The sequence below is a fragment of the Jaculus jaculus genome, chromosome 19 (assembly GCF_020740685.1).
Source record: "Jaculus jaculus isolate mJacJac1 chromosome 19, mJacJac1.mat.Y.cur, whole genome shotgun sequence".
Classification (NCBI taxonomy): Eukaryota; Metazoa; Chordata; class Mammalia; order Rodentia; family Dipodidae; genus Jaculus; species Jaculus jaculus.
The window spans coordinates 20,950,483-20,973,418 of record NC_059120.1 but is presented as its reverse complement, the minus strand read 5'-3'; the positions used below and the strand labels follow the sequence as shown (position 1 = coordinate 20,973,418).

Here is a 22,936-nt window from a genome sequence, read left to right as displayed (position 1 = left end):
CTTTGAAAAGCAGTCTCAACTCTAGAGATTCGGGCGGAAAGACTGTCAGAGCCACATGTTGGGTCATGATATACAGAGACATTTATCCTACCCATAACTGTGGGCTAACTCCAGAATGTATGACCCATATACCTCAACAAGGAGGGGCCAGAGGGAGGGGGTAGGACATGGATGAGCCTAACAATGGTACCAAATTGACTGTATTCGCTGAGTACAAAACTAATTAATAAAAATAAAAAATAAAAAATAATAAAAAGAATTTAGGCCTACAAAAAAAATTCTAGAGATTCTCTCTTGAAAACCAACTACAGGAAGTCATTAAAAAAAAATTCCTGGGCAGGAGAGATGGCTTAGCAATTAAGGCACTGCCTGTGAAACCTAAGGACCCAGGTTCAATTCTCCAGGACCCACGTAAGCCAGATGTACTAGGTGCCACATGTGTCTGGAGTTCCTGTGCAGTGACAAGAGGCCCTGAAGTGCCCATTCTCTCTCTCTCTATCTGCTTCTCTCTCTCTCATAAGTAAATAAATAAAAATTTTTAAAAATCCTGATTCTAAAAACTTCTGAGGTCCTCTTATTTTGGACTTGTGACATTAACAGTGTTGGCTAGACCACGATACAATATAGTTATAAAAAAAAAGAATAATGACTAGACTTCTGAAGAGCTTTATTTTAGAATGTATTTATTGACCTAATTATTTGCTGTTTTCAGAAAATAAAATTTACAATGGGCCCAAAACGTAATTTTCATAATTTTTAGCCAACAAGTATGATGCTCATAATTATTTAGAACCACTAAAAGTTATTACATTTTCTTGAATATCCACTGAAGTTTCAACTTAAGACTTTTCTACTTTCCTTTGAAAATAAAACTACTGTCTTGTAGCTCAGGATGAAAGGGCTTGTTATTCCTACAGGCAGTCATGGCTCTCTGGTGTCTGAGAAGTTGCCCTTTACTTGCAGGGACTATGAGTTAGGGGACTGGAACCTGGGAAGGACAGATCTTTCTTAGAATAAAGCTAGAAACAGTAATCCCGAACCAGACTCATAAGTGGCTAGAGTTCCAGGTATAGGGTAGAGAAACATCTTCCATTCTGTCTTCCTGAATCGTATCTGGGAAATAAAAAAGATAGTTTGAATAAAACACCTAAAATATTTTACTAGCCATTATAGCCAGCTTGTGTTCCATTTCTTCCTCATTACGTCTAACGTGGTTTGGCTGGGATAGACTCGGAACGCCAGGAGCAGGCTGTGGCTGACCTAAGACAGTAGAAAATCCCCTTTCTCTCCTCTCATCCCTTGCTGTTAAAATCTTTACACTCAGCAAATTTGCCATCATGCAAACAAAAAAAGCATTCTACCTACTCACAAATCTCCCTTTCTCGGTAAGGCAAGTTATGCAATACAGCCTTATTCATTCATAATCCTTTATAATAGTGATCAAGTCTGGGCCAAGATTTACCTTTGATTACTTAAGCAAATGAACAATGTAAATAATGATCATAGAGGTACTGCTAAGTCCACATAAAGCATCTATTGTGGAAGGTCCTTAAAGCCACTTTAACACCACCTGTTTACATACAAGTTTAAAATATGTTAATCAAAATGACTCTTAACTGGTGTCCATTAATTGAGGCAGGCTGACAAGGACTTCTAGTTGGACACTGTCCTTTCAATCTGTCAGACACACCCTTCATCACAAAGCGTGTAATGAACTGAGGAACATGATTAACTGGACCTAGCATTCAATACTGCGTAACATTCCAACCTCACCTATTGTTTCAGGATTTTTTTTTTCAAGGTAGGGCCTTGCTCTAGCCCAGGCTGACCTGAAGTTTATTTACTATGTAGTCTCAGTAGTCTTGAATTCACAGCAATCCTCCTACCTCCTGCCTCTGCCACTTGAATCCCAAGTGCTGGGATTAAAGATGTAACCCACCACGCCTGGCTTCTTTAAGGTCTTTTGATTGTATCCTATACAAGCTAACCTGAGCCTACTCCCTAAGTAAAGCCTTTCTTTGCTTTAAAGTATCCCTAAGATTGATCACTTGAAAAGGACACTCAATATAAGCAGTGTAAGTTAAGACAGTGTGACAGTTATGAATTTTGTACTGTCTTCTTTCTCCTTCCCTCCCTCCTTCCTTTTCCTGAGGTAGGGTCTGAGTCTAGCCCAGGCTGAACTGGAACTCACTCTGTAGCTCCAGGCTGGCCTTGAACTCCCAGCAATCTTCCTGATTTTTTTTTTTTTAAGCAGATAATGGATGTTGGTCTTTTTCTTTTTTCCAGATTGGACCCAGAGCTTCATACATAGTAAACAAATACTCTACTCTAGATAGTTCTTTCAAATAGCCTTTCTTGTATATTTAAATATTTGCTAGAAGGAATGTTTTATAAAAGTCAAATACAAGCAAATATAAAATTACAGGTATCAAGCAAGCTTCAGGAAGGGAGACAGGACTGGAGGCAGAGGCAAATGAGGAATTTTCCTTTTTTTATTATGTATGCAGCTGTTTTACTTAACTTTTATGATGAGTTTATATGAATTTTGTAAGAAAACTTTACAGGCTGGGTGTGGTGGTGTATGCCTTTAATCCCAGCACTTGAGAGGCAGAAGTTGGAAGACAGTAGTGAGTTGGGGGCTACCCTGAGACTACATAGTGAATTCCAGGTCAGTCTGGGCTAGAGAGAGTTCCTAACTTAAAAAAAAAAAACAAAAACAAAAAGCAAACACACACCCCCCCAAAACAAAACAAAACAAAAAACTTGAAAGTTACCCAAGTCTGCATCTATGTTCGCACATGGGGAGCCTGGGAAATGAGAAGGGAGGAAGAGATGCAGAGTTAAAAGACATTATGAAGGCTTTTCAAAGAGGCAAGGACTCATGTCTCTGGAAGCAGGGATAAGGGTCAACCAAGCCAGACATGTAAATTTTCCTGCTTATCTGTACATGCGCTGACTACTGGCCGGGTAGGGGTAATTTCATTGTCGGGGCAGCAGGATGTGGGTATCGAAGGTGGTCACTGCAGTAGCTGGGAGAAGTAAATCGCTACTTCCTGGAAAGCAACTTATCAGATGGGACATGCAGGGGGCCCTGGCCTTCAGGGACTGATAGTGGGGAGCTCCTGGAATGCAAGGAACAGAACTCCTACACTATGCAAAGCAATGGAGATGGGGCACAAAGTAAAAGCTGAGAACTGAGGGACATCATGTCCTTCTTTCATAAGTTCAGCTCTGCATTCAGCGTGTAAGATCCACAGCACGTGGCGGGGGTATAGCTGCTAAGCATATACGAGGCCCTGGGTTTAATCCCCAGCAACACCCACCCTCACCCTCACATAGGTAATAACAAAGAAAGGAAAAAGTCAATTATAATCCAAACTCACCACTCTGGTTAACAGCTGGTTCTAAATATAATAGTTAAACTTTCAAGGTCTTCATTCTTTAAATGTAACTCTTTAAGCAGGGTGGCTATAAACTGTGTAAACACCACATTTTTCGAAGAATTCTCCTGAATGCCGAGAATTGGGGTCAGTCTGAAACAAACCAATAATGGTAAATGTGTATGTATGAACTAAAAAGGGCTAAAGGACTATCATGGTGTGCAGGATTTCATGAAAATAATGAGGTCTCGGATGTAATACAATTTCCAGAGTAAAGGCATAGGAGAAGTCTCAGAAAAAGACTGAAATCTCAAACACTGCTAAATAAGGAAGTCTGAAAGCTGGCATCCAAGTGACCTGAGCTGAGGAAACCCTCACGGCCTGATAGCGGCCATCATGCCCACTGTGGAAGAAGACCCCACATCCACTGCTGTCCATACAACCTGCGCCTGAACTGCTCCTGTGTGGCCTGTGGACACAGTGGGTCTCGGCCTCTGTTACAGTATGCACCATGCCCAAAGTGATTAGCCACAGTGAAAGGTGCCCAGCTAGAATCAATAGGTTGCACAGCAAACTGGCACCCCAAGACATATCTTCGAAAGTTACTTATTAAGAACACCCCATAAAAGTGGTAGAGATATCTAACAGATGTGTAAATCTCAATGTAGGAACACAAGAAATAGATTACAAAGGCAAGATAATATACACCTCCAACAGAATATAATTCTATAGCAATAGAATCCAAAGAACCCAAAATGAATGAGATGCCTAGAATCCAAGAGGAAAAAAATGAACAGTTAACTATATTTAAGAAGTTAAGGGCTGGAGGGATGGCTTAGTGGTTAAGGCGTTTGGCTGCAAAGCCAAAGGACCCAGGTTTGATTCCCTAGGACCCACGTTAGCCAGATGCACAAGGAGGCACACGTCTGGAGTTCATTTGCAGTGGCTGGAAGCCCTAGCATTCCTGTTCTCTCTCTTTCTCTGTCAAATAAATGGATAAATTAAAATACATATATTTATAAAGAAGTTAAATGCAGTATATGAATTAGAAAGAGCCAATCAGAAATCCTGGAAATGAAGTGTTTAGAAAACCAAATAGAAAACAAAACCAAAACACATTTAAAGATTCAGTGACAAAGCCTAAATATCCAGATCTGATTCCCCAGTACCCACATAAAGCCAGATGCACAAAGTGGCACATGTCTGGAGTTTGTAGTGGCTAGAGGCCCTGGTGTACCCATTCTCTGTCCCACTCTATTTGCATATTTAAAAAAAAGATTCAATGACAGACCAGGTAAAGTAGAAAAAAGACTATCTGAATCTAGAGAGGCCTTCTGAAAGGTCCTAGTCAGACTAAAACTAAACTAACACACAAACACATTACCAGAGTTGTTAGGGCAAAGCCTGGGCCCTGGCAACCCTAACAAGCTAGATTCAGCCACCTGTCCTCAATAGAACACAATGACAAGTAATAGAAAAAAGGAGATTTATTTAATGTGGCCACATTTGGAAGAGGAACAAAGAGGTCCAGTGAACTACTGCACCCTCTACCACCAGGCCCAAGTTCATCTTTTATGTCCTAATATGAGGTTTAGGATTGAATAGAAGGCCTGAGGTGTTCATGACTTAACAGTCCTTGTCAAGGTATGGTCCTGTGCATCCTCATGATCTGAGCTGCAGTCATTCCTGCAAGGTGGTCTGACAAGTTGTCTGTGTGAAATCTCTTCCCCAGAGACAAGCTTCCCCTCTGGCTGGCACCGGGCTTTCTGCCTTTTCCTTTCCCCAGCATGAGATTCCAGGAGAAATTCCAATTTCTTGGGGTCTGATAGCAAAAGGGAGGGTCACAAATGTCTCTTTAGAGTATCTTCATCCCTGTTAGAATGGTTTTACACACACACACACACACACACACACACACACACACAGAATTTTAAGACCTATGGGATACTACCAAACAAACATGCACTACCCAAAGATAAGGTGGGGAAAATGGCACAGAAAAACCCATTCAGGAGACAAACAGAAAATTCCTTAATATTGGGAAAGATGGGGATACCTATATGGAGGAGATTTACCTGACACCCCCCCCAACAGACAAAACCAGAAAAGATCAACACTACAATAATGAAAAACTATCAAAGTACAAAAAAAGAATGTTAAATTCTGTAACAGGAACACACCAACCCATTGTGAGGGTACCCTCACTGTATCAGCTTTCTACAATTGTGACACTTAAGCTGAAGTAATTACCTTAATAAAGGTACAGGTTTATTTTGGTTCACAGTTTCAGAGACTTCTCCCATCACTGCTTGCACCCGCTGCTCTGGGTCTGTGGTGGCACAATATATTGGGCTGACAGCATGTTGTAAAGAAGGCCTGCATACCTCCTAAGCAGCTGGGAAAAAACTGACAGGAAGGGTCCAGTGTTTCAGTACCTCATTTAAAGGCATATTCTGGATGATCTAGCTTCCTTCTATTAAGCCACAGCTCCTAATGGTTCTTGTATTTCCCAAAAGCAACACAGGCTAGTGATCACACCTTCAGTATGTGAGCCTTTGAGGGACATCCAAAACACCACTGTAGTACCCAGCAAACCAATTCCTGATATCTGAGCAGAAATCTACAGAACAGAACGGTTTGGTAGTACATGTCTACATCCTGGCACATGGAAGGAGGCAGGAGAATCAGGAATAGAAGGCTATTTTCAGCTACATAGTAAGTTTAAGGGCACCCTGGGATACAGGAGACCATGTCTCAAAACAAACAAACAAACAAACAAACAAAAAAACCCAAAAAACCTGCAGGCCAGGAAGTAATAAGGGAATGAGAGCTGTATTCCAAATTCTGAAAGATAGTAAGTGCTAATTAAGATTACTATACCCAACAAGGCTATCATTCAGAAATGAAGGAGAAACACCTTTTATTTCTTTGTTTTTTGGAGGTAGGGTTTTGCTACAGCCCAGGCTGGCCTGGAATTCACTATGTAGTCTCAGGGTGGCCTCAAACTCATGGTGATCCTCCTCCCTCTGCCTCCCAAGTGCTGGGATTAAAGATATGCCACCACATCTGGCAAGGAAGACCTTTTAAGAGAAGCAAAAACTGCTGAATCTATGACTACTAGACAAGTTTTACAAAATATGCTTAAGAGAGTCGTATGTCTATTAGGGGAAGAAAGAGAACTACCATCATGAAAGGCCTGTGGATGGAAGATTAAGTCTTATCAGAAAAGGGATACACAAAAGAGAAACAGAAAACATTATCAACTGAGTAAAACCATCAAACCACAAAGATGAAGCAGAAAGGGAGAACAAAGAATGTTCAAAACAAGTAGAAGGGAACACCATCACCAAGTGCTTCACCTATCAGTATCTGATTAACATTTTCAACCAAAAGATTTAGACTGAGAGCTGGAGAGATTGTGATAAAAGTGCTTACCTATAGGGCCGAAGAACCCAGATTCAATTTTCCAGGACCCACATATGCAGGACCCAAATGCAGAAGGTGGCATATGCATCTGGAGTTTGTTTGCAGTGGCTAGAGGCCCTGCAGTGCCCATTCTCTCCCTCTGCCTCTCTCTTTCAAATGAATAAATAAATATATTTTAAAAATGTATATTTTTAAAATATATATTATTTATTTATTTATTTATTTGAGAGCGACAGACACAGAAAGACAGAGGGAGAGAGAGAGAATGGGCCCGCCAGGGCTTCCAGCCTCTGCAAATGAACTCCAGACGCGTGCACCCCCTTGTGCATCTGGCTAACGTGGGACCTGGGGAACCGAGCCTTGAACTGGGGTCCTTAGGCTTCACAGGCAAGCGCTTAACCGCTAAGCCATCTCTCCAGCCCCAAAATGTATTTTTTTAAATAAAGATATAGACTGAGGGCTGGGGGTTTAGCTCGGTGGGTAAAGTGCTTACCTTACAAGCATGAGGCTGAGTTCAATCCCCAGAATTCATGTAAAATATGCTGGTCACGGAGGCAGATTGCCTGTGACCCCAGTACTGGGGAGGTGGAGGCAGGTGGATCCTGGCCAGCCAGTCTAGCCTACTAGATGAGTTTCAGAATACCAAATGAGGGACTCTGCCTAACAACCAAAAACAAAAAACTCACAAAAATAGCAATGATGGTGTTACTGAGGAAGGACACCCAAAGTTGTCCTCTGGCCTCAACACATGTATCTGCACACATGCAAACATACACACAAAGAAGCATTAATAAAAAAAATATAAGCTAGGCATGGTGGCGCATGCCTTTAATCCCAGCACTCAGTAGGCAGAGGGAGGAGGACCGCTGTGAGTTCAAAGCCATCCTGAGACTACATAGTGAATTCCAGGTCAGCCTGGACTACAGTGAGACTCTATCTCCAAAACACAAAAACAAACAAACAAACAAAACTTAAAACAGGTAGAGACTGAATTGAGTGTGGTAGTACGTATCTGTAATGTAGCACCTGAAAGGTAGAGGCAGGAGGATTGCTCTGAGTTTAAGGCTAGCCTGAGTTACATAACAAAACCCTGTGTCTAAAAACAAAAATAATCTGGGCATGGTAGTGCACGCCTTTAATCGCAGGTAGGAGGATCACTGTGAGTTGGAGGCCAGAGACAGACCCTACCTCAAAAAACCAAAAACAAACAAACAAACAACAATCAAAACCAAGTTGGGTGTGGTGGTGCATGTCTTCAATCCCAGCACTCAGGAGGCAGAGGTAGGAGGATCTCCATGAATTCAAGGCCACCCTGAGACTACACAGTGAATTCCAGGTCAGCCTGGGTTAGAGTGAAACTCCACCTTGAAAAAGGGGTCAGGTATGGTGGCACTTGCCTTTAATCCCAGCCTTTGGAAGGCTGAGGTAGGAGGATCACTTTAACTTTATCGTCAGCCTGGGCTAGAATGAGATACTGCCTTGAAAGACAAAAAGAAAGAAAGAAATCACACAAGGTCTGTTGGAGAGAGGAATGCCAACAAGTGCGACTGTATAACCATACTTCTGTAAAGTTAGCCAAACACCTCCTTTGACTGTATTCATTCTCTCACAGTTTCCTTTGAAAAGACTTCTTCACCACTCTCATCAGTCCCAAATACAGTAGGCAAATAATACGGAACTATACATTAACTTTCTGTTATTACCTTACAAAATTTCTTTTTAATGATCTTTTTTAAAATTTGGATTTGCATATGCATGTGTGTGGGTGTTAATACCACATGCTTGTGCCACTTTAAAAAATATTTTATTTGGGCTGGAGAGATGGCTTAGAAGTTAAGTGCTTGCCTGTGTGAAGCCTAAGGACTCCAGTTTGAGGCTCCATTCCCCAGGACCCATGTTAGCCAGATGCACAAGGGGGTGCACGCATCTGGAGTTCATTTGCAGTGGCTGGAGGCCCTGGCATGCCCATTCTCTCTCTCTCTCTGCCTCTTTCTCTCTCTGTTGCTCTCAAATTTTTTTAAAAAAAATTTATTGAGAGAAAGAGAGAGAGAGAGAGAACTCCAGGGCCTCTAGCCATGGTAAATAAACTCCAGACACTTGCACTATTTTGTGCAGCTGGCTTATGTGTGTACTGGGGAATAAATATTACCTGGGTCCTTTGGCTTTGTGGGCAAGTGCCTTAACCACTAAGCTGTCTCTCCAGTCCTGTGCCACCTTTTGTATCCAGGTTTGTGTGGGTGCTGGGGAATTGAACCTGGGCTGGGAGGTTTTACAAACAAATGCCTTTAACTGCTGAGCCATCTCCCTAGCTAAATTTCTTTATAGAACAATGGTAAGGAATAAATAAATGTATACACTAATTATTTTTGTACACCTCTTAATAGCCCAGTGGATTACTTTTGAAGAGTCATGTAAAAATTGTATTCTGTTCTTAAAATGATCCCCTAAAAACCAGGCTCATGAATACACAGAACAAAGAATAGCTTTGACACATCATAGAGTAGTAATAGGTAAAAAAAGACATTGAGCCCTAAAAATCTGACTTGATGGTATAGTTTTAAAAGAGAGTTATGATTGGCATCATAATTTTCAAATGCAGCGGGTATATGGATTATAAATATATACTACTTATGCATTCTGCATTCCTTTTCTCATCTGCTTTAACGGTTTATGACTTAACAGCAGGAATGGACTACCTGCCCACACTTTCCTCTTAGTGGCTTAGTAGGCATTTTCCAAATTTTCATGTCACCTCTAGCAAGAGGCCATGTTTGCTTACACAGAGGAATCAGAGTCAAGATCCTAACATGTTAGCAGACAACTATTATGGTTTGGGCCAATGACAGAGTTGGGTGATAGCTGTTGTCAAAGGTGCTACTAATAAACTGCTGGGATCCTTTTCAGGGCACCTGCTGTCCTAGTAACAGGTGTCACACGGTTGACTGGAGTTTGGTGGCTGAGCTTCTGTAAAGGGGTATGGCATGGAGCTGGAGAGAGGGGACCATCCATCTTTGGGGGCTAGGACTGAGTGTGGAAGGGGCAGACTGCACAGCCACTACAGTTCGCGCGCTGCTTGCCAGGGACGACAGCTGCGCATTCCGGAACCGCTCTGCTCTGCTCTGCTCTGCTCACAGTCGGGAACCGCCACATCTAAAGCCTTTTGTTCTGCTCCCGGCTGACTTGACTCTTCTGGGTGTGACGTCACTTCTTCTCTGCCTACAATTCTCTTCTGGCTTTCGTGGCACTCTAAGTCACAGCTCTCCTTCCACCTGGTCTTTACAATCTCTCCTGCTGGGTTTTCTTTCTCACTACTTCATTAATGGTAAGCTAAGTTTCATACTGACTGGCCCATTTCTTTTTGCAGTACATTCCATCTCATGGCATTGACTATCAATGATTACACTTCTCATCCGGGACTTCTCTAGCTTTTGATGTCCAAAAGGTACCTAGACATTTTATGTTCAAACCTGAAGTTCAAAACATTTAGTAGCAGAAATGTGTTTTTATTTTTTGGGAGGGGGCAGCTGGGGATTGACCCTAGGGCTTTGTCCATGCCAACCTCAGCAGTTGTCTTATTATTACTAGTGTTACGTCTGCAGAGTAAGGATTAAATTTAGGACCTTGTTGTGCGAGTAAAACACTGTACCACTGAGCAACACTCCCAGCCCTCCTTAGTCACCCTGAACTCTTACCCTGTATTGTCTAATCAGTGGCTAACCTGCTAACTCTCCTTTTAAATCCATGCCATCTACTCCATTCTCACTGTCCTAATTCAGGTACAGTGTCTCTTGGATTACTGCTACAGCAATATGGTGGAATGTGGCCTCACACCAAACCCACTCTCATACTTGCCATCAAATCTCTGTCACAGACTGGCTCCCACCACTCCCTTTTATAACTTTTAGCTGAAATCTACCTCTTTTGGCACTTCTTTTTTGTTGTTTCAATCACATGAATGCATACATCAAATAATGTATTTGGAAGTATGTGTTGTTAGTCGTACAAATTTTTTCTGACTCACTCGGCTTCATTCTTTCTCATCCCCCTGGCTTGTTCTCTTGCTTTAGTGAATGCTTTTAGAACCGAATTTCTGTTCCCCACTGTGGCACTTCTCAAATAGACTAGCACAGGTCCTTGGACAACCCCAGATCCATGGGCTACACTCAACTTGCTACTTATCTTCGTAAATAAAGTTTAATGGAATACAAGCATATCCATTAGTTCATACACCCTATGCCTGCTTTACCTTTTTAAAAATTTATTTATTTTATTTTATCCTATTTTTGAGATAGGGTCTTACTCTAGCTCAGGCTGACCTGGATCTCACAATGTACTCCCAGGGTGGCCTTGAACTCACAGCAATCCTACTACCTCTGCCTTCTAAGTGCTAGGATTAAAGGCATGCATCATTATGCCTGGCCCATCATTTATTTTTATTACCTTACACTTACTGTGCAAAGCAATGGATTTCATCTAGGGCTGCGGTGTTCTATAACAGCAGAACTGAGTAGCTGTGACTACAGGGCTACTAAAGAGAAAAATATTTACTGTTTGGCCCTTTACAAAAATTTGTCAACCTCTATAATAGAAAGTTAGTACCATTATTTTTTTATTGACCTTCCTCTATATAGGCCAGCCTGGCCTTGAACTCACAGTGATTTTACTATCTCAGCCTCCCAAATGCTGGGATTAATGATGTGTGCCATCATGCCAAGCTCCCTGTATTTTTAAACCCTAGATTATTTCTGTGGAATTGGGGATTGAACCCAAGATCTCACCCGTGCTAGCTAGGTAAGCACTCTACCGCTGAGCTGTATTCCCAGTCTAAATTTTTTGTATACACATGTATACGTGTATCCTTTTGTGAGTGAGCATGTGTGTGGAGGGGAAGAGGACAACTTTGAGAGTTATTCCTTAGGAAAGTCATCCATGGAACAGGATCCCTCACTGGTCTGGAACTCATCTCATTAGGCTAGTCCTGCTGTCCCCCATTGGCTGACCTCTGTGAAGGTGGTGATTTGATCCTTTTCTACCAGATTGCTATCAAGCGACCTCTGTGACCTCCTGTTTGTGCCTTCCCAGTGCTGGTATGTATGTCCGTATTTATTTAACATGGGTTCTGAGGATCAAACTCAGGCCCTCATGCTTGCAAGACAAGCCCTTTATCAACTGAGCCAACTTCCCGGCTTTGGTCCATTTCCACCAGAGGCTGGAGACACTAGGCTTTCATGGGCAGCATGCCGCAGTGTGGACAAGTCTTAAATCACTGACATTGTTCCTCATCTGAATCTCTCTGGCAAAATCTTACTTTTTCCTTTGTGGAATTTTTGTGGATTTGGGGAAGAAGCTTGTGAAGTTATTCCTTCATATGATTAATACTGGGTCTGACCAGGCATGGTGAAGTATGCCTTTAACCCCAGCACTCAGGAGGCAAGGATAGGAGTGTGAGTTTGAGGCCACTCTGAGACTACATAGTGAATTCAGTCGAGGGAGACCCTACTTCAAAAAACCAAACCAAGGGGTTGGGTGTGGTAGCGCACACCTTCAATCCCAACACTTGGGAGGCAGAGGTAGGAGGACTGCTGTGAGTTCGAGGCCACCCTGAGACTACATAGTGAATTCCAGGTCAGCCTGGGCTAGAGTGAGACCATACCCTAAAACAACAACAAAACAAAAACCAAACCAACCAAACACAAACAAAGGAACCCTGGTTCTTAGTTAATTTCATCCCTACTCATAGATGCTGTATGATTTCATCTTATTTCAGCACTCTTTCCCACACCCCCATCAAATTCATCATCTTACTAAAATATAGTGCCCCAGAATACAAATATATATATATTTTTTTAGCTTAACCTCCTCAGAGTTTATTGTTAGTTTTACCAAACTGTCCAGATTATATCCTGTAGTTTACAGATTCCCCACACAGACTAACTGATACATGGACACTTTCTCCAGCCCTGGGGCCCCCTGTGAGCTGTTTACTTAGGGTCCTTTGTTCAGTTCTTTGAATCCTTTCTGTCTCAGGGCAATTTCATATACCCTTCCCTTGGCAATTCCTTCAATCCGCCTCCTCCTTCATGAGAGATGAAATCTTGCTCTGTTGCTCAAGTTGATTTGGAACTGGAAGTGATGGCCTCCCATCACTTGGGTGTAGCTGGGAAAACAGGCAGAGACCACCATGCTCAGCTTCATTCTCATTCTTGAGATATTCTTGTCAGAGGACAAAATTGCAACAATTTAGTCTCGCTATCTTGATTGGCTTTATTTTTGGCTCTAGAATCAGGCAACATTTTATTCCATAAAATAGAATAAGTGTTCCCATGGGCTGAGCATCACTAAGAATTGCAGAGCTTACTTCAGTTTCTTTGGTGTAAGGACTGAAGCAGAGAACTGGATTATCACACCACTGAAACTGGCATGTTTGGGATCAGAAGATCAGAAAGCCACTTAGTTTCAACTTTGTGATGTGGACCTTTAGCATGAGTGACTCCATTTTGAATTTTAGCCTAGTCTGGCCCTACCCACTGTTGGAGCTTAGTCAAAAAAACAAAAACAAAAACACAGGAGCTAGAGAGATGGTTCAGTGGTTAATACACTTGCTTACAAACACTGACGACTTAGGTTCAATTCCTCCATACCCACATAAAGCCAGATGCACAATGTGACACATGCATCTGGAGTTTGTTTACAGTGGCAAAAGGCCCTGATGTGCCCATACTCACTCTCTCGTTCTGTCTCAAATAAGTAAAATATTAAAAAACAAAAAAACAAGGTCTAGGCATGGTACACACCTTTAATCTTAGCACTCTGGAGACAGAGATAGGAGAATCACTGTGAGTTTGGGGCCAGTCTGGGACTACAGAGGGATTCCAGCTCAGCCTGGGCTAGAATGAGACCCTACCTCAGAGGAAAACATAATTGGGTGGGGGGTTTGGAAGATAGCTCAATGGTTAAAGGTGCTTGCTTTGCAGATACTACTGGCTGAGGTTTAATTTCCCAGCTGAATGCAAAGTGGTGTAAGCATCTGTGATCCCAACATGCCTAGAAGATCCCAAAGTGCCTGGAAAAATGGGAGACGGAGACAGAGTCTGGCAGTTTGTTTGCAACAGCAAGAGACTCTGTCTCAAAGAGTGTGGAACAAAGACACCTCAAAGTTGTCCTCTGACCGCCACATCGATGTCATGGCATGCATGCCCCCCTCACACCACACAGAAATAATAATAATAGTAATCTTTTTTTTTCCAAGGTAGGGTCTCACTCTAGCCCAGGGTGACTTGGAATTCACTATGTAGTAAGTATCAGGGTAGCCTCAAACTTAAAACTCATGGCGATCCTCCTACCTCTGCATCCCAAGTGCTGGGATTAAAGGCATGCGTCACCTCACCTAGTTTCCAATTTCTTTATTCAAAAAAAATTTTATTAACAACTTCCATGATTATTAAAAAATATTCCATGGTAATACCCTCCCTCCTCCCACTTTCCCCTTTGAAACTCCATTCTCCCCATCTCAATCAGTCTCTCTCTTATTTTGATGTCATCATCTTTTCCTCCTATAATGGTGGTCTTGTGTAGGTAGTGTCAGACACTATGAGATCATGGATATCCAGGCCATTTTGTGTCTGGAGGAGCACTTTGTAAGGAGTCCTACCCTTCCTTTGGCTCTTACATTCTTTCCACCACCTCTTCTGCAATGGACTCTGAGCCTTGGAAGGTGTGATAGAGATATTCAAGTACTGAGCACTCTGATCACTTCTTTCCAATTTTGTTTGTCAGACATGGTTTTATGTAGCCCATGTTGTCCTGCATGTACTACCATCCCCAGTTTATGCAGTGCTAGAGATGGAAGCCTTCTACCAACTGAGCTACATCCCAAGCCCTGATCTGGGCTCTGATGGAAGAATTACACTGGACAGAGGAGTGTCATTGTCCTTCCTGGGAGGAGAGGAAAGGGCAAAGAATGGGAAGAGGGTTGTATAAAGTTGTAGCAGCTCTTGGCTGGTGATCTCAGTTTTCTGGTATTGTCTCAGGGTGGCCATGAACTCATGGCGATCCTCCTACCTCTGCCTCCGGAGGGCTGGGATTAAAGGTGTGTACCCCAGAATACAAATATTATCTAAGTTCATGACTTCAAAAATATTACGGAACAAGCCACCCACCCCAAGGAATATGCTGTGAAATTAAATCTTTCACTTCTTTGCAGTGCAATTGCAGGAGCTTATCAAATGCTTACAACTGACTCCAGGAGAAGAGAATCCTTTTTTCTTCACCATGTGTCTCTGTACATTGTTAATTACAATTTGCAATTTTTTTTCCCCTGAAATAAGCTATGTTGCCCAGGCTGGCCTTAATCTCCTGGACTCAACTGATTCTCCTGACTCAATCTCCTGAGTGCTGGGATTTACAGGTATGTGCTAACACTTCCAGTTTATGATATGCTAATTATTTACTTGTTGAATCTTTTTTCTTAAGAACAAACCCCCAGGGACTCAAGAGAATACTCAGCAAGCCTTGCCTGAAAAGCCTGAGGACCTGGATTCCACTCCCCATATTTATGCACATAAAGTTAGATGCCCAAGGTGGTGTATGTGTCTGGAGTTCATCTGCACTGGCTGGAGGCCCTGGTGTGCCCATTTTCTATCATAAATAAAAAAGTTGCTGGGTGTGGTGGCGCATACCTTTAATCCCAGCACTTGGGAGGCAGAGATAGGAGGATTGCTGGGAGTTTGAGGCCATCCTGAGAATACATAGTGAATTCCAGGTCAGCCTAAGCTAGAGTGAGACCCTACCTCGAACAGCCCCTCTCAAAAAAATTAAAAAAATGAAAAAGAATAAACCCCTACCCTGTTATACACTGAAAGGGGTTGAAGTCTGTATTTTAATCTTGACATTTCTAGTAGTGGGTATTGGAAGAAAATGATAGGCTCAAATAACTTCAGTAAATTCTTAATTAGAAAGTAACACACCAGAGTTGATAATCAACAGTGTGTTTTCTGCAATAAATATTTCATCAATGGAGAATGTGATTGGCAGTGAATAAAAACGAAGTTTTTAATGCCTATATTTATTCCTTTTAAGTAAAAATAAAAACCTATAAATGTGATACTAAGAGAATAGCTTAACATGATCTATATGCTAGAGAATATACTCGGAACAAGCCACGTAAGCTTGCAATGTATAAATCATAAACAAGAGAAGAACTGCCTTGTGGAAACTCCACAATTCAAATCTCAATTCTGAAAAGACAGAGTGCCTATAGCCAGTTCTTTACCATATGGTAAGTGGCATAACAACAAAACAAAAAGCCACGTGTCAGACAGCATCTTATTGATAAGACCTTTATTTAGCTGACTGCTGCACATATGCCACACATCAAAAAGAGAGAACGCAAGGCAGGCTGGGACAAGCACCCTTTGCTTGCTCCTGACCTATCAAACAACATCTGGTTAACAGGAATCACTATGTACGGTAGGAAAAAGAGTTCCAAACTTTGGGCACGACAAACAGATTTTTAATTAAGAGTTGACTTTTTTTTTTTTTAAACAAAACCTTATATCCAAGGATTTAGAGCTGTACAAATTGCTGAATAAGCCTTGGAAAGTTATCCATAAGTCACTGATTTGTGTCCTAACATGAGAGTTAAAAGCTGTGGTTTGTTGGACAACTGGTTGACCGCTATGTTATCCACTTGTAGGGAAATAAAGTCAGTACTGAACTATAGCTTCAAATGTCCTTTCCCATTCTGGTCCATATTTCCTGTCTTGTTCACTGCACTGATACTAAACCCTGGGGGCCTCCACACTGCAGCTCCTGGGACACAGGAAATCTCAGCACAGTCTGAATGAGTATTTCCTGAGTCACCCCGGGAGCCCTGCGGATTGATACAGCCCGGGGAAACCTAAACCTGACCTCCAAAACTAATCCGAACCAGTAACTTTCTCTTACAGGGAGTTTTCTGAGGGCTTGTACTGAGTTCGAAATCCAGAAGATCCCACTGTTAGGCTGTTTTAAAGTGACACTAGACAATACCCCTTCCTCATGCATACATGATCTTACTGGAAGAAAGAGCAGCAAGAATGCCCGTGTGAATAAATGTCACCAGAAAGCACACCTCTCTATGGTTTAGGGTCAGAGGAAGGGACAGGAACTGAAAGCCACACACTTTTTCTTAACCTATCAGATTTGATATTCCTGGGTTCACACGGAGTTCTGCTGATTACCACATAGACAGCAATGAAACTAAGAAGACTGCTGGAGGACAGCACCCGGCTTCAAAGAAAGGTTCAACGTGAGCTCACAGTCGCTGAAAGTCAACCAGGGAAGGAGAAGGGAAAAGGACTTTTCTGTAAAACAGAAATTTCTCCAATGTTTGCATACCCAACACTGTGTTTCTCACTTTAGCTATTAAGATGAACACACGCAGCCTGGAGTAGTGGCTCATGACTGTAATCCCAGTGCTTGGGAGGCTGAAGCAGGGGGATTGCACAAGGCTAGTGGGGGCTATACAGGCTGAGACCCTGTCTCCAGATATCAAACAACTACCACAACACAGCAGAACACTCAACAGTGGGCTACTGGAATCAAACAAAAGGGGCTCGAGAGATGGCTCAGTGGTTAAAGGTGCTTGCTTGCAAAGCCTGGTGGCCTGGGTTTGATTCCCCAGTGCCCACACCAGATGCACAAAGTGTGCATACATTTGGAGTTTATCTGCAGTGTCAGGAGGTCCTGATGCACCCATTCCTTTTCTGTCAAATAAACATATATATATAAAAAAAATCAAACAAAAGCAAAAGCCTGCTAGTACAGATGAAAGACTTTTTTTTTTTTGTTCATTTTTTATTTATTTATTTGAGAGCGACAGACAGAGAGAAAGACAGATAGAGGGAGAGAGAGAGAATGGGCTTGCCAGGGCTTCCAGCCACTGCAAACGAATTCCAGACGTGTGCGCCCCCTTGTGCATCTGGCTAACGTGGGACTTGGGGAACCGAGCCTCGAACCGGGGTCCTTAGGCTTCACAGGCAAGCGCTTAACCGCTAAGCCATCTCTCCAGCCCAGATGATGAAAGACTTTTTATTGAATGTTTGTTTATTTATTGAGACAGAGTCTCTCTATAAAGGCCAGAAAGATCCCAAACTCGTGATTCTCCTGCTTCAGCCTCCTCCTGAGTGCTGGCATCATGGGCATGTGCCACCATGCCCTGCTCAGGCACTTTTCTTAGTAATGACTGGGCGCACAAACAATCTAAAAGAGACAGTCTAATTGTATGGGGTTATTTGATGAGATTATGCCACTTCATTTTCTCAGATGTGATTTAGTCTTAGCCTGTTCATCTGCTTTCTTCTAGTGAGTGAATTTCCTGAGGTTCTGGCAAGGGTAAGGCATGTTTCTTCAGGGTCATATTGGTTCAGGATAATACTAACAATGGACACCTTTAGAACACTCACTCACCTGTCAAGTCCTGCTATTCCTCTCCTCCTGTGAGGAAGTACTAGTACCCATATTTTGTCATCTTCTATTGTTCTCTCTCTCTTTTTTTTTTTCAGAGAGAGAAATGGCATACCAGGGCCTTAGCCACTGCACTTGAACTCCAGATGCTTGCACCACCTGGTGTGCAAGTGTGACCTTATGCTTGTGTCATCTTTGTGCGTCTGCTTTATGTGGGATCTAGAGAGAGATTGAACATGGGTCTCTAGGCTTGACAGCAAGTGCCTTAACTACCACCTCTCCAGCCCATCTTCTATTTATTTATTTATTTTTGGTTTTTCGAGGTAGTCTCACTCTAGCTCAGGCTAACCTGGAATTCACTATGTAGTCTCAGGGTGGCCTTGAACTCACGGCAGTCCTCCTACCTCTGCCTGGAATTCAAGGTGTGCGCCACCACGCCTGGCCCTATTTATTTTATTTTTCTTATTTCTTTGAGAGAGTGAGAGAAAAAGGCAGATAGAGAATGGGTATACCTGGGCCTTTGGCCACTGCAAATGAACTCCAGACACATGTGCCACCTTGTGTATCTGGCTTATGTGGGGAACTGAACCTCTGTCCTTTGGCTTTTCAGGCAGGTGCCTTAACTGCTGAGCCATCTCTTTAGCCCTATTTTGTCATCTTCTAAGAGTGAGTTTGCATTTACCTTTCTCTACATGAAGAACTGAATGATAGAAGATTATACCGGAACTGTCTCGGCAACCATCTACTTACACCAAAAATGAAACAAAGATAAGCTGTGACCAGTAACACAAAGGGTCAAAATGTCATCTATTTTCAGAAAGTTGAAGGTTCACACAAACCCCAGATGTTTTGCAAAACGTCCCTCTCAGCTACTGAGACAATAAAATTCTGATATACATTTTCAAAAGGAATTCTGTCTGTATGTTTAGGGTCCCCCTGCTATTCAAACAACACATTTAACATTAATTCTTTCTTTACTTCACTGGTTTCTTGTTGGAGACAAGCAGAAAATTCATCTCCATCAACGAGCCCCCGAGTCTATCCTGGCTCCATCCCCCAAATAAAACAACAGCTACAGTCTGAGGATTTCAATTCTTTGAGTTATAAGACAAAAATCTAGATACACCCCAATTCCTGTATTATACTAGTGTGTTGGCATGTGCTGGTGTACAGAACTCCAATTCCTGTCTTGATGGTACTTTTTCTACAATTTGTTCATGTTTTCAAGTACAGTAACATTTACTTGACAAAGAAACAAATGCCAAGAAGTTGGAGCTAAGTTCAACATTCATACACCTGAAAATGTATGGTGATGAATGAGTTTCTTTTCAAAAATATTTATTTATTTAAAGAAAGATGTAGATAGATAGATAGATAGATAGATAGATAGATAGATAGATAGATAGATAGATAGATATGAGCCAGGTGTGGTGGCACATGCCTTTAATTCCAGCACTCAGGAGGCAGGGGTAGGAGGATCACCATAAGTTCAAGGCCACCCTGAGACTACATAGTGAATTCCAGGTCAGCCTAGGCTAGAGTGAGACCCTACCTCTAAAAAAAACCAGAAAAAAAATGCTGAGAGAGAGAGAGAGACAATGGACACACCAGAGTCTCTAGCCACCACAAATAAACTCCAACCATTTTGTGCATCTGGCTTTTTATGGGTATTGGGGAATAAAACCCAGGCCAAGAGGCTTTGCAAGCAAATGTCTCTAACCATTAAGCAATCTCTCCAGTCCATGAGGGCAGGATCTTAACCACTTAGTCAAAAATGATTCAATCCTTCCTTCCTTCCTTCCATTCCTCTCTCTCTCTCTCTTTGAGGAAGGGTCTCTAGCCCAGGGTGACCTAAAGTTCATTCTGTAGCCCAGGCTGGCCTCAAACTCAGGCTATTCTCCTACCTCAGCCTCCCAAGTGCTGGGATCAAAGGTGAATGCTACCACGCCTGGCTCTCTCTGTTTCTTTGGAGTCAGGATCTCACTCTAGTCCAGGTTGACCCGGAACTCACTCTGTAGCCCCAGGCTGGCCTCAACTCATAAATTCTACCTCAGTTTCCAGAGTGCTGGGATCAAAGTATGTGCCACCATGCGCAGTGAGTTTTTAGTTTGTAAGAACATTTTTTTCTGAGACCAAGTTGGCCTTCAACCTCTCCATGAAGCTGTACAGGCGCTAACTCCAAAAGGAGACCCAAGTGACTTTCTTCAGGGTGCAAAAGCAAAAGATGAGCAAATTATCCCAGAATTGCTCCCACCCGCCTTCTCGTCTAACCACTAGGCCACACGAGCTCACACGCCGGATTAAGAACTGAATAGGTCCTATGATGTTCAAAGGCCCGTTTGTGTACTTTCTTCAAGTAACATTTGAAATCTGTCATTACAAAATAAAATATGCTAAAAGAACCTAACAAGTCTACAGCTTTCAATTCATTTTCCTGTAACAGCCAGGGGCCCTTCCACCTCTGCTAATGCACAGACTGCAGAACAACGCTGTGCCACTGCCTAAGCAAACCCATAGTTTCGTCAACAGCAGGATCCCTCGCTGTTCACTGTGCTGATTTCACCAGGCGAGCTGTCCCACTGAACTTCCAGATGATTCTGTCTACAATTCCCTTCTCAATACAGGCGCGCTGGGATGCTAGCGCTCTAACACTTGGGGAATCTAAGCTCAGGGCTGCAGGTTTGCATGGCAAGTGCTTTATCCCCTGAGCCACCTCCCTAGCACTCTTCTCAGTCGTGTGTGTGTGTGTGTGTGTGTTTATAAAGTTTCATATGGGATTCTAACGAGTAGCCTTTTTTTCTTTCTTTTTTGGTTTTCCAAGGTTGGGTCTCCTCTAGCTCAGGCTGACCTGGACTTCAGTTTCAGGGTGGCCTCAAACTCACGGTGATCCTCCTACCTCTGCCTCCCGAGTGCACCACCACGCCCGGCTATGAATAGCCATTACTGAGAATCACTTGAGGCTCTGCTAAAACTTCTGGGAAATGGGTCATGCCAGTCTTGAACTCTAAGGCTCCGGTGATCCTCCTGGCTCAGCCTCCTGAGTAGCTAGAACCATAGGCACACTCTCCATAACCTAATTTTTTTGAAATGAATAATTTTGTTGAGTGTAATCATCTACTAACTACATTGCTGGAGGAAAGTTAAGGGTGAATACTGGGGATGGTGGCTCACACCTTTAATCCAAGCACTCGGGAGGCAGAGGTAGGAGGATCTGTAAGTTTATGGCCAGCCTGAGACTACATAGTGAATTCCAGGTCAGCATGGACTAGAATGAAACCCAACTCAAAAAAAAAAAAAAAAAATAAGTGAAGAGCAAAGGATATATTTTCACACAAGCAACTAACAATCAACAAAGCAGATGGTAAGGCTATCCAAAAGAGATGTCTTATTTTATTTATGTAGCCCTAAATAAGGAGGCATTCTTTCTACCTAAGGCAAGGTGGAGAAAGACTTCTAAGATGTTGGCAACACATGCTCTCCACAACCGTGCCTGTGACGTATCGTACAAATGGCTGTAAGTACAACATATAGTGCAGCATCTACCTCCTGGGTGATGGGCTATTCTAGAACCAATCTATTTTAGCAGTCCACAGAAGATATATTTTATAAAATGTATCTTATATTTTTCTTATTAAAAAACCAGTATTTGCAATAAAGTTTTAGAATGAAACACTCCTACATTGTTTATATGTGCATTCATGTGTGTATATATAGGCCCAGATGTTGACATGGGAATCTTTCCTGATCACTCGCCACCTTTCTTTCTTCCCATCTCCTCTCCTCTTTTTACTTTACTTTTTTTTTTTTTCTTTTTTTTTTTCGAGGCAGGGTCTTGCTCTAGCCCAGGCTGACCTGGAATTCATTCTGTAGTCTCAGGTTGGCCTTAAATTCACAGCGATCCTCTTACTTCAGCCTCTAGGGTGTTGGGATCAAAGGAGTGTGCCACTATGCCTGGCCCCACCTTTCTTTTGAGACAGGTTCTCTCACTGAGCTTAGATCTCACTGACCAGGCTAAACAACTAGTCAGTAAGCCCGAGAAGCCTTCTGCCTCTGCCTCTGCCTCCCCAGTGATGGGACATGCTGCCACACTGGTATTTTACTTGGGTCTTAGGGATCCAAGCTCAGGTTCTCATGCTGTGCAACAAGCTCTTTACTCACTGAGCAGTCTCTTTAGCTACCTAATGAAACATCTCTAACAATTAAAACATTCACTTATTTTGCAGCAATCTGAATTAAAACCTCTCCTTAATTAAAAAATTATTTTTGGAATTCCAGGTCAGCCTGAGCTAGAGTGAGACCCTACCTTAGAAAACCAATATATATATATATATATATATATATATATATATATATATATATATATATATATATATATATACACACACACACACACACACACACATATATACATATATATATATATATATATATATATATATATATATATATATATAATTTTTGTTTATTTGTAAGAAGAGAGAGAGAAAAAAAGGGAATGGGAATGGAAACGAATATGGGTCCACTAGGATCTTTTGCCACTGTAAATGAACTCCAGGTACATGTACCACATTGTGCATCTGGCTTTATGTGGGTACTAGGGAACTGGATCTCAGACTGGCCAGCTTTACAAACAAGCACCTTTAAACACTTAGCCATCTCCCTAGCCCTCACTTTTGATTTTTCAA

General features: G+C 42.3%; 1 protein-coding gene across 3 annotated transcripts in view; it reads right to left on the bottom strand.

Annotated features, from left to right (window-relative positions):
- Positions 1-650: 650 nt before the first annotated feature.
- Rpap2 (RNA polymerase II associated protein 2) overlaps positions 651-22,936 on the bottom strand; it is an 86,577-nt gene continuing 64,291 nt past the window's right edge. The window contains exons 12-14 of one of the 3 annotated variants that reach the window (XM_045138818.1): positions 3,384-3,533; positions 2,775-2,807; positions 651-1,113 (exon numbers count right to left, since the gene is read on the bottom strand). In XM_045138818.1, the coding sequence (XP_044994753.1) occupies positions 3,392-3,533 (142 nt within the window). In that variant the 3' untranslated portion in view covers positions 651-1,113; positions 2,775-2,807; positions 3,384-3,391. The remainder of the gene's footprint in view (positions 1,114-2,774; positions 2,808-3,383; positions 3,534-22,936) is intronic. The other 2 variants (XM_012947770.2, XM_045138819.1) reach the window with 2 other exon arrangements.